At 43.3% G+C, this 10,719-nt stretch overlaps 1 protein-coding gene across 7 annotated transcripts; it reads left to right on the top strand.

The window, feature by feature from the left end:
- Positions 1–3,144: 3,144 nt before the first annotated feature.
- On the top strand, positions 3,145–6,531 carry GIMAP2 (GTPase, IMAP family member 2). 7 transcript variants are annotated; one of them, XM_033408248.2, is made up of 3 exons: positions 3,145–3,347; positions 4,232–4,267; positions 5,486–6,531. In XM_033408248.2, the coding sequence occupies exons 2-3, from the start codon at positions 4,240–4,242 to the stop codon at positions 6,463–6,465; spliced, it is 1,008 nt and encodes a 335-aa protein (XP_033264139.1). In that variant the 5' UTR covers positions 3,145–3,347; positions 4,232–4,239; the 3' UTR covers positions 6,466–6,531. The 7 variants fall into 7 exon arrangements, with proteins under 7 accessions (XP_033264139.1, XP_033264136.1, XP_012392711.1 ...); XM_033408245.2 differs by having other exon boundaries at positions 3,147–3,347; positions 5,501–6,531; XM_012537257.3 differs by having other exon boundaries at positions 3,149–3,347; positions 5,504–6,531.
- Positions 6,532–10,719: the final 4,188 nt, after the last annotated feature.

Below are 10,719 nucleotides of genomic sequence, written 5' to 3'. Positions count from 1 at the left end.
GATCCAATCATCTATTGCTATATAACAAATCACTCCAAAACTCAGTGGCATGGGGCTTCCCTGGTGGCGCAGTGGTTGGGAGTCCGCCTGCCGATGCAGGGGACGCGGGTTCATGCCTCGGTCCGGGAAGATCCCGCATGCCGCGGAGCGGCTGGGCCCGTGAGCCATGGCCGCTGAGCCTGCGCGTCCAGAGCACGGGAGAGGCCACAGCAGTGAGAGGCCCGCATACCGCCAAAAAAAAACCAAAACTCAGTGGCAAAAGCAGTTTTATTATGCTCGTGATTTTGTGCCTCAGGAAGTCGGGCAGAGCACAGAAGTTCTCCCCTGCCTCTTCTCCACGCAGACTGGGGCTTCAGTTGGTGGGGACACTGGCCTAGCTCCACACCTCTGTGCCTCCCTGCTGGTCAACTGTGTTGCTTGATTCCTCCCTGTTGCGTCTTTTGGGGCTGGAATGTCCCAGATGGCTTCTTCACGCCTTCACCCAGGTGACAGTGCTTTACTCCGGTGGTTTCGATTCCCGAGTTCACCATAGTAATGTAAAGTCAGAGGAATTTAAAGGGATTATTGTCAGCTTGTCCACTGAGAGAGGAAGCAGATCAAAGAGCGGTCACTGTGGCTACTGAGTGGGGGTGACTGTGTGGGACTGAACTGGTGAAGGAGTGGGTAGAACAGTCCACACCTGAGGTATGTCCATGTCCAATTCCAAGGAGCTGACAACTATCTTTACCTCATGGTACGAGATGTTCCACAAGGAGACGATTTTGAGTCATCATTTGAAACCATAGACAAAGCAATGTGATGGAAGGAAGCTCGAAATAGACATCTCTTTGGGTTCCCTTGCTTGCAATATACCTCTTTTTGTAATGTAATACTGCTGATAATTGCATCTTTTAGTGGAATGCTTCTGTTGATGTCTTGTTTGATGTAAAATGTCTTTAAAACTTTTTAAATTAAAATTTTAGCCATTAGGGATTTCCCTGGTGGTCCAATGGGTAGGACTCTGCAGTCTCAATACAGGGGGCCTGGCTTCAATCCCTGGTTGGGGAACTAGATCCTGCATGCATGCTGCCACTAAGAGTTCGCATGTCGCAGCTAAAAAGCCCGCATGCCGCAACTGAGACCCAGCACAGCCTAAATAAATATTGAAAAAATTGTTTAGCCATTAATCTTTACAGTTATTCCATGAGATGACCCTTCTTGCAACTCTGAGCATCCTTTGGAAGTAGGTCTTCGGCAGCTAGTCCTTTGCAATGTGAAGCTAACATTTCCTCACACTTTTCAGTAGACAAGTCGCTCAGTCCAGCCTCTTTGAAAAGCTCCAGGTTGGGTCTTTTGTTGTTTGTTTGTTTGTTGGGGTTTATTCGTTTGTTCACTGAGTTTTTGTTTTGCACCCATCACTTCGGTGAAACTTTGAAAGTCAGGCGTCCGTCGTTCCTTCCCTGCTTCACCAGTTCACCCCACACACTTTCACCTGCACTGAACAGCCATTGTGACTTGTTTTTCATTTCCCTCCACCCTCCACAAAACCTCTTTTCTTTTTCTCTTCTTTTATTTTGCGGTACGCGGGCCTCTCACTGTTGTGGCCTCTCCCGTTGCGGAGCACAGGCTCCGGACATGCAGGCTCAGCGGCCATGGCTCACGGGCCCAGCCGCTTCGCGGCACGTGGGATCTTCCCGGACCGGGGCACGAACCCGCGTCCCCTGCATCGGCAGGCGGAGTCTCAACCACTGCGCCACCAGGGAAGCCCTATTTTGCATTTTTTTAGGAACCTCCATACTGTTCTCCATAGTAGCTATACCGATTTACACTCCTACCACCGGGTGATTTCTCCACATCCTCACAAACACGTCTCTCCTGTCTTTGTGATGATAGCATCCTAACAGGTGTGAGGTGATAGCCCATCGCGGTTTCGATCTGCATTCCCCTGATGATTAGTGATGTTGACACCTTTTCATGGACCTGTTGGCTGTTTGTATGTCTTCTCAGAAACAATATCTATTCAGGTCCTTTGCCCATTTTTTAATTGAGTTATTTTATTTTAATTGAGTTATTTTAGTTGAGTATATCCAATAACTTTCTTTTATAAACCAAAAATATTTGGGATATTCAAAAGAGCAATATTTTAAGCTTTTGTTCTGAAAAAAATGTTTTTATATAGGTACTTTAGTGAATTTTACATGTGATTTAGAAAATCGATGGGCTTTGAAATTGATATTGCATTATACGTGTTTTCATAAAAAACAATAAGAAATAGGTCCCTGTTAGTATTTTGACACAGAATGGTTTGTTTTTAGGAAGAGATTTAAGTAGAAGACTGCATAGTAAAGGATGTGGAAGAATGCAAAACGGTGATAATAGTTAGTGTGTGACAAAGCAGTGGTGTCCACCCATGTCCCGGGACTCCACTGCGTTTCCAAACCTCTCTTATAATGAGGTCGGGGCCACTGATTGTTTCTCATCAGTGGTTGGGAGAGAAAGCAAAGTGCACCACTACTAATCTGGGATATTTAAAGGCTATCTAAGTCCCACATTTTCTCTGCCCCTGCTGTGGTGAACGTCATATAAATAAGGGAAAAAAAGCATTTGAGTGATTTCAGCTTTAACCCCTTGGGTCATTCTTCCTGAATGTAGAGACTCAGATTATTATTGTAGACACTGCCTAGATCATTGCTTCCCAGGGGTGCCTCCCTGACATTGCAGAACTGGACAGGAAGGAAAAGCAGGGAAACCATGAGTGAGTTATTTCCAAATGCGCTGATGGACGTGACTGTTACAGTCAGACAGACATGGGCTTCTCCCGGGTTCCCCTTTCTGTACCCTCCCCGCTCTGCACAGTGCCCTGTCCTGTGCCCCTCACACCCACACTCTTTCTGCCCCCAGCCCAGCGGCACTTGCCTTGAGGACAGTCACTGCTACGGTGTGGATGAGGTGTCATTCCTCCTGGGAGGAGTTGAGGGGTGTTCATTCAGGCAAACCTGTAACTGTGGGGACACAGCCCGGGTGGAAAGGAAACAAATCTACCAGCATCCCTGGCGCCCCTTTTCTTCCTGTCCAGTTTACATGATTCAAACATTGTTTTTTTCACTATTGAGAAAAGACAGTCCATGCGACAACAAATTATTCATTAAATTTTGCCATTTTAACTATTTTTAAAAAGAGAATCAGACACAGACATGTGCTGGGGCTCACTTGCAGTGAGGAAACTCAGTGGAGATTCGAGAGAGGAAGAAGCAGACTAGGTTTCCGGTTTTCTGGTTTGTTTGGTTGTTTTTTTTTTCTCTTCAAGCTGAACGGGCAAGTCACAGATTTCACTGGGGAGGCTTCTGTTTCTTTCAAAAATAACTCAGGTAAGTCCACACTCAAGAAAGTTCTGCAGTGTTGATTTCTAGTTCCCAGGCTAAAGAAAAAAATTTTTAAACAAATTTGCCCTATTTTCAGGGAAACAATTTAGAGTGATGGCATCTGGCTTAAGTGAAGCCAGTTTACAGGACCTGTCAACTTCATGGAATTTAGATTACCCATTACTGGCAAAGAGAGCTTTGTCTGCATAGAGCCAATAAAAAGTGCTAACTGGGAAGAATTTGGTCATTAACTCATGCATTTTCTCTGCCTTGTTGCTTGGTACCGGCTGTCAGTTTTAAGACACTTTTCTCTGCGTAGGAAAAGGAACTAAATGACAAGGCTTCTACGTGGAAAGAGGAAAATTCAAGTAATTAACGGATCAAATGAAGTGTATTTCTGGTTTAAAGGACAGTGTACTTTTCTGGAGTCGTGTTCTTAATTCATTGAGCCTCTCAGCAAGGACGCAGCGTGGAGGGAGGGGCTGGGCGAGCTGGAGAAGGATCAAAAGAAAGAGCAGTCTGAACCTGGGACCCAAGGCAGACCTAGAAAGGACGCAGAGGGAAAGGAAGGTGTGTGGCCACGGAAAGCAAGAGTGGGCGCAGAGGTCCTTCAGGGAGGAGGGTAAGTGGAGGAGAGGTGGCATGGAGACAAGAAGAAGTAGGTGGGGCGACAAGCGAAACCCATCTTCTGACTCACTGGGTTGACTCTGAGCAAGTGACTAAACTTCTCTGTAAAAGAGAGATAGTACTTCTTTCCACCCACCTCCTCAGCTTTGTGTAGACAAATGAGGCATGGTTGTGAACGTGCTCTAGAAATATAAGGTTCTCTCATGAGTCGTAACTCAAAAATGATAGTTTTTTAATTGGTCTCTGGTCTCTCTGTCCCTCAGGAACTGCCATGGGCCAAAAGGAATGCAGTCACTCTGGTAAGAAAGTGACTTCCTCTCTGTGCCTGTTTACCCATTCTGTGCTTATGTTGTATAAAAATCATGCTATACTTTGAAGCAAAGCATAAGTGAGCAGCAGTTTCTTCACTAGAGAGGATCATTTCACAATGTTCATTTCAGTGTTTTCCTGGTCTAACCATTTCGCTGGTGGTCGGGACCACACCTCTGCCCAGCCACGGTCAGAGGAGCCGTCTCTGGTCCTGGAACAGTCAGGTTACTTTCCCCACCTGAAGACAGAACCCACTGTCTTGGCTACCCGTCTCTCATCTCCAGAAAGTTTGCCTTTTACAGGGCCAGAACTGGATGATATAGGCAAATTTTGAATGACAAGGTATGTTTTTAATTCTAACTCATCCTCCAAATATGTTTTTCTAGGAGCCAACATGGCAATGCCCTGCAGACCTAGAGAAATCTAGAGTTTTAAAAATCATTATTTTATTTGATAATAGAGTTAGCTTCTATTTCAGAAATACCATACATTGTGAGAGTATCTTTTCCCAGACTTTTCCTTATCATTAAAAATATTCCGTTGGGGCTTCCCTGGTGGCGCAGCGGTTGAAAGTCCGCCTGCCGATGCAGGGGACACGGGTTCGTGTCCCGGTCCGGGAGGATCCCACATGCCGCGGAGGGGCTGGGCCCGTGAGTCATGGCCGCTGGGCCTGCGCGTCCGGAGCCTGTGCTCTGCAACGGGAGAGGCCACAACAGTGAGAGGCCTGCGTAACGCAAAAAAAAAAAAAAAAAAAAAAAAAAAAATTCCATTGTCATGATCAGTGTGGTAATAACAAAGCAAGCTTATTCTTTTTTTTTTCACCTTTGTTTTTTTAAATTGAAATATAGTTGATTTACAGTGCTGTGTTACTTTCAGTTTTACAACAAAATGATTCAGTTATACACACACACACACACACACATACATATGAATAGATTTTTAGATTCTTTTCCATTGTAGGTTATTACAAGATATCGAGTATAGTTCCCTGTGCTATACAGTAGGTCCTTGTCGGTTATCTATTTTATATATAGTAGTGTGTATATTTTAATCCCAAACTCCTAATTTATCACTCCGCTGCCTGTTTCCCTTTTGGTAACTGTAAGTCTGTGAGTCTATACCTGTTTTGTAAATGAGTTCATTTGTATAATTTTTTTTTGATTCCACATATAAGCGATATCATATGGTATTTGTCTTTCTCTTCTAAGTAAACTTGCTCTTAGCAGGACCATATACAAAGAGTCAACAAGCTCAACATGCCGGAGGATCAGAGCTGAGAGTCATTCTGGTGGGCAAAACAGGAACCGGCAAAAGTGCTACGGGGAACAGCATCCTCGGGAAGGAAGCATTTGCGTCCAGGCCGAGTGCCCAGTCCTTGACGAAGACTTGCAGTAAAAGTCGGGGAAGCTGGGGAGACAGAGAGATGGTTGTCATTGACACACCAGACATGTTTTCTGGGAAGGACCCCTCTGATTCCCTGTACAAAGAGGTACATAAGTGCTACTTACTCTCCGCACCAGGACCCCACGTGCTGCTCCTGGTGACACAGCTGGGCCGATTCACCACGGAGGACCAGCAGGCTGTGCAGAAGGTGAAGGAGATCTTTGGAGAGGATGCCATGAGACACACAATTGTCCTCTTCACCCACAAGGAAGACCTCAAGGGAGGCTCTTTGATGGATTACATCCATGGCTCAGATAACAAAGCCCTAAGCGAGCTGGTGGCTGTGTGTGGGGGGCGAGTGTGTGCCTTTAGTAACCGTGCTAAAGGGAGCAATCGGGATGACCAGGTGAAGGAGCTAATGGACTTGACTGAGAGCCTAGTGATGGCGAAGAGGGGTGGCCACTACAGCAATGGGCTGTACAGCCTAGTAACAGGGTCAGAATGTGCAACTGTGCAGTCAGAGGAAAGATTACAGGACTTCAAAGAGAGCTTTGTAAAGTACACGGAAATTCAGAGACGTTCAGCCATGACCAAAGCCCTAATCCTAATAGTGATGTGTATTCAGGTGTTTGTCAGATTGCAAACTCTGTTATTTCGTGTCTTGCACGGAATGTGCAATTTCTTTTACCGCTTACTGTTTACCATGTGCCATTTATTCTGTAGCTTACTGTTAATTATACCCCAAAAATTAATGGTAATTTTTAGAAAGACCATTAGACGGGAATGCAAGACTCCTATATTATAGTTACAATCAGTGGTTCTTTATCCACTGTCATTTAGTGGGTGAATCACACACTGTGCCTCCCCTGTAAATACAGTGCCTGACAGCACCAAACGTTTGAGATTCCGTGAAGTGCTTAAATCTTAACAGCATTCTATTTGTCAGTAAACCAAATGATTTTAAAAGTTACTGTTTGTATTGAAATATAGCTTTTGAAACTTGTAAACATAAAATTCCTCTCATTTGCAAATCTCTAAAGTCAGTTTTATGTCCCTAAAAACTCCTTTTCTTCTTTATACTATTACTATTTCTACTGAATATAACAAAAATAGCAATAAAATTTCTACTGGGTACAGTACAATAACAAGTAAGCTGTAGAATTCCTGAGATCACATGTCTTTAATTCTGTGCTATGGTTTTATCCTCAGAAGATGGTAAGTGAACACGTGGCTCATTTCTGTAACACAACCCATGCGTGCTCAACAATCACAGGCGGACACACTCACACATCAATAGTCTGTTTTATGTGCATCAAATTTGCTTAACATTGAAAGAGGCTCAGCCAGACTTTACCCCTGGTGCCCATTCCCAGTTAGCATTGAAACTCACACAGACGCTTACGCTTCAGACAAGATGGTGGACTGAATAGTTTGGAGCACCATCCTGTTAAATGCAGCTAGAATTTTTAAAAATAAACACAGGGCTTCCCTGGTGGCGCAGTGGTTGAGAGTCCGCCTGCCGATGCAGGGGACACGGGTTCGTGCCCCGGTCCGGGAAGATCCCACATGCCGCGGAGTGGCTGGGCCCGTGAGCCGTGGCCGCTGAGCCTGCACGTCCGGAGCCTGTGCTCCGCAACGGGAGAGGCCACAGCAGTGAGAAGCCTGCGTCCCGCAAAAAAATAAATAAATAAAATAAAAAATAAATAAAATAAAATAAACACAATCTTTATGACTGATGAGCTCACTAGAAAATTAGGAAAACTCCAAGCATGAAGCAGACAATACACATAAAAAGGATGTGGAGCTGAAAGGGGAGTTGAGAGCCATGAGGACAGGCAAACGCCTACATCAATCCCAAGATGAAGAAACTCAACCTTGGGTTGTTGGTAAAGTTAGAGAGCTGATTCTGAGGTCTCTGATCCCCAGACCCAAACCTATATTAAACCTTCCCTAATATTATAAATTCTAATATTATAAATTAAATTTAAAGTATTTTTTAACCAAATGTAAAATATTCTGTTTTTTTATTTCTTCTTATGCTCATTTTTGTATGATGTGCTTTTCAAGGAATTTTTCCATTATACTTAAGTAGTTGAATTTATTTGCAGAAACATAAAATATTTTATCATCCCTTTAATACGTACAAGAGCTAAATTATTGGGTTGGCCAAAAAGTCCGTTTGGGAACCCAATACTTGTTCCTCTTCAAATTCTGATATTGGCAATTTATGATTATTTCTTTTTGTTTGATCAGCCTGGCTAGAAGTTTAATTTTATAAGTTTTACAAAAATCTAACTTTGATTTTCTCCTTTATATTTTCTCTGTTCCATGCCATTGAGCACTTTTAAAAATGTCTTTTGCCCAGAATGTTTTAATTTCAAAGAAGTTCAACTCATCAATTTTTTCTTTCATAAATCATGCTTTTAGTGTTTTATCTAAAAAGTCATCACCAAACCCAAGATCTCCTAGATTTCCTCCAGTGTTATCTTCTAGGAATTTTATAGTTTTACATTTCACATTTATATCCATGACCTCTTTTGAATTGATTCTTGTGAAAGGTATAAGGTCTGTAACTAGATTCTTTTTTTTTTTTTTTTTTTGCATGTGGATGTCCAGCATCATTTATTGAAAAGTCTATGCTTTTACAACCTAAGTGTCCATCAACAGTTGAATGGATAAAGAAGATGTGGCACATGTATACAATGGAATATTACTCAGCCATAAAAAGAAATGAAATTGAGTTATTTGTAGTGAGGTGGATGGACCTAGAGTCTGTCATACAGAGTGAAGTAAGTCAGAAAGAGAAACACGAATACCGTATGTTAACACATATATATGGAATCTAAGAAAAAAAATGGTCATGAAGAACCTAGGGGCAAGACGGGAATAAAGACATAGACCTACTAGAGAATGGACTTGAGGATACAGGGAGGGGGAAGGGTAAGCTGGGACAAAGTGAGAGAGAGGCATGGACATATATACACTACCAAACGTAAAATAGATAGCTAGGGGGAAGCAGCCGCATAGCACAGGAGATCAGCTCAGTGCTTTGTGACCACCTAGAGGGGTGGGATAGGGAGGGTGGGAGGGAGGGAGATGCAAGAGGGAAGAGATATGGGGATATATGTATATGTATAGCTGATTCACTTTGTTATAAAGCAGAACCTAACACACCATTGTAAAACAATTATACTCCAATAAAGATGAAAAAAAAGTCTATGCTTTTAGACAGACTCACAGTTATAGAAAACAAACTACTGGATACAGTGGGGAGAGGGAAGGGGGGTACAAAATAGGGGTATGGGATTAAGAGATACAAACTATTATGAAGCAAATAGATAAGCAACAAGGATATATTGTACAGCAATGGGAATTATAGCCATTATTTTGTGACAACCTTAAATGGACTATAATCTATAAAAATACTGAATCACTATGCTGTACACCTGAAACTAATATAATATTGTAAATCAGCTGTACTTCAATTTCAAAAGTAAAAATAAATAAAAAATTTAAAAAGACTATGCTTCCTCCATTAAATTATCTTTGCTTCTTTGTCAAAGATCAGTTACGTTTAAAATAGCTATAGCTGGGCTTCCCTGGTGGCGCAGTGGTTGAGAGTCCGCCTGCCGATGCAGGGGACGCGGGTTCGTGCCCCGGTCCCACATGCCGGGCAGTGGCCGGGCCCGTGAGCCATGGCCGCTGAGCCTGCGCTTCCAGAGCCTGTGCTCCGCAACGGGAGAGGCCACAACAGTGAGAGGCCCACGTACCACGAAAAAAAAAAAAGAATTTAAAATAGCTATAGCTATGGTTGGATTTACATCTACCTTTACCATCTTGCTCCTGCTTCTTATTTGCCCCATATTTTCTTTTTTTTTTTCCTTTTAACAAGTTTATTTTCATGGACGTTGCAGAGAACCCTCAGAAGCTCCTTGCTGTTCTTGCTACTCCTCCTTCAAACCTGGGTCTTCTGTCTCTCCCTCCCCTAAGAGCTGCCTTTGTTGAATGGCGGCTGTGACTCAGACACTAGGCTGGGCACATCATTCCTCATTCCTGTATCACTTGTTTATTGATGGTGACAGTGTGCCAGACACCGATAGGCACTTTAGATATGCTTTCTCGTTCATCCCACAGGGCAAGCCCTAAGGGACCAGTTATTATTATCCCGTGTAACTAGGCTGGCCTTCTGCAGGGCTTGGGTTGCTGATAAAGTACTGCTCCTGAGCCCCTAGAGGCCGTGCATTATCTGAGTCCCCTCCCCTCCACATGCCCATCTATTTGTCTTCTCAGCCACACAGTAGGATTTTTTTTATTGGAGTATAATTGCTTTACAATGCTGTGTTAGTTTCTGCTGTAGAGCAAAGTGAATCAGCTACATGTATACATACATCCCCTCCCTCTAGAGCCTCCCTCCCACGCACCCCCCATCCCACCCCTCTAGGTCAGCACAGAGCGCTGAGCTATACAGCAACTTCCCACTAGCTATCTACTTTACACATGGTAGTGTATATATGTCAGTGCCACTCTCTCAGTTCGTTCTGCCCTCCCCTTCCCGCACTATGTCCACAAGTCCGTTCTCTACATCTGCATCTCTATTCCTGCCCTACAAATAGGTTCATCTGTACCATTTTCCTAGATTCCACATATATGCGTTAATATACGATATTTGTTTTTCTCTTTCTGGCTTACTTCATTCTGTGTGACAGACTCTAGGTCCATCCACATCTCTACAAATGACCCAATTTTGTTCCTTTTTATGGCTGAGTAATATTCCATTGTAGATCTGTACCACATCTTCTTTATCCATTCATCTGTTGATGGACGTTTAGGTTGCTTCCATGCCCTGGCTATTGTAAATAGTGCTGCAATGAATATTGGGGTGCATGTATCTTTTTGAATTATGGTTTTCTCTGGGTATATGCCCAGTAGTGGGATTGTTGGGTCATATGGTAGTTCTATTTTTAGTTTTTTAAGGAACCTCCATACTGTTCTCCAAAGTGGCTGTATCAATTTACATTCCCACCAACGTGCAAAAGGGTTCCCTTTTCTCCACACCCTC

This window comes from Orcinus orca, chromosome 9 (assembly GCF_937001465.1).
Source record: "Orcinus orca chromosome 9, mOrcOrc1.1, whole genome shotgun sequence".
Lineage (NCBI taxonomy): Eukaryota > Metazoa > Chordata > Mammalia > Artiodactyla > Delphinidae > Orcinus > Orcinus orca.
Note: the sequence above shows the minus strand (reverse complement) of the source record. Positions and strands in the feature narration are given on the sequence as shown.

Excerpts from the sequence above, each read along its gene's own strand:
- GIMAP2 (XM_033408248.2), top strand. The coding sequence starts at position 4,240 with ATGGGCCAAAAGGAATGCAGTCACTCTG. Across the intron at positions 4,268-5,485 it reads AAAGGAATGCAGTCACTCTG|TAAACTTGCTCTTAGCAGGA; the intron begins GTAAGAAAGTGA and ends TTCTCTTCTAAG.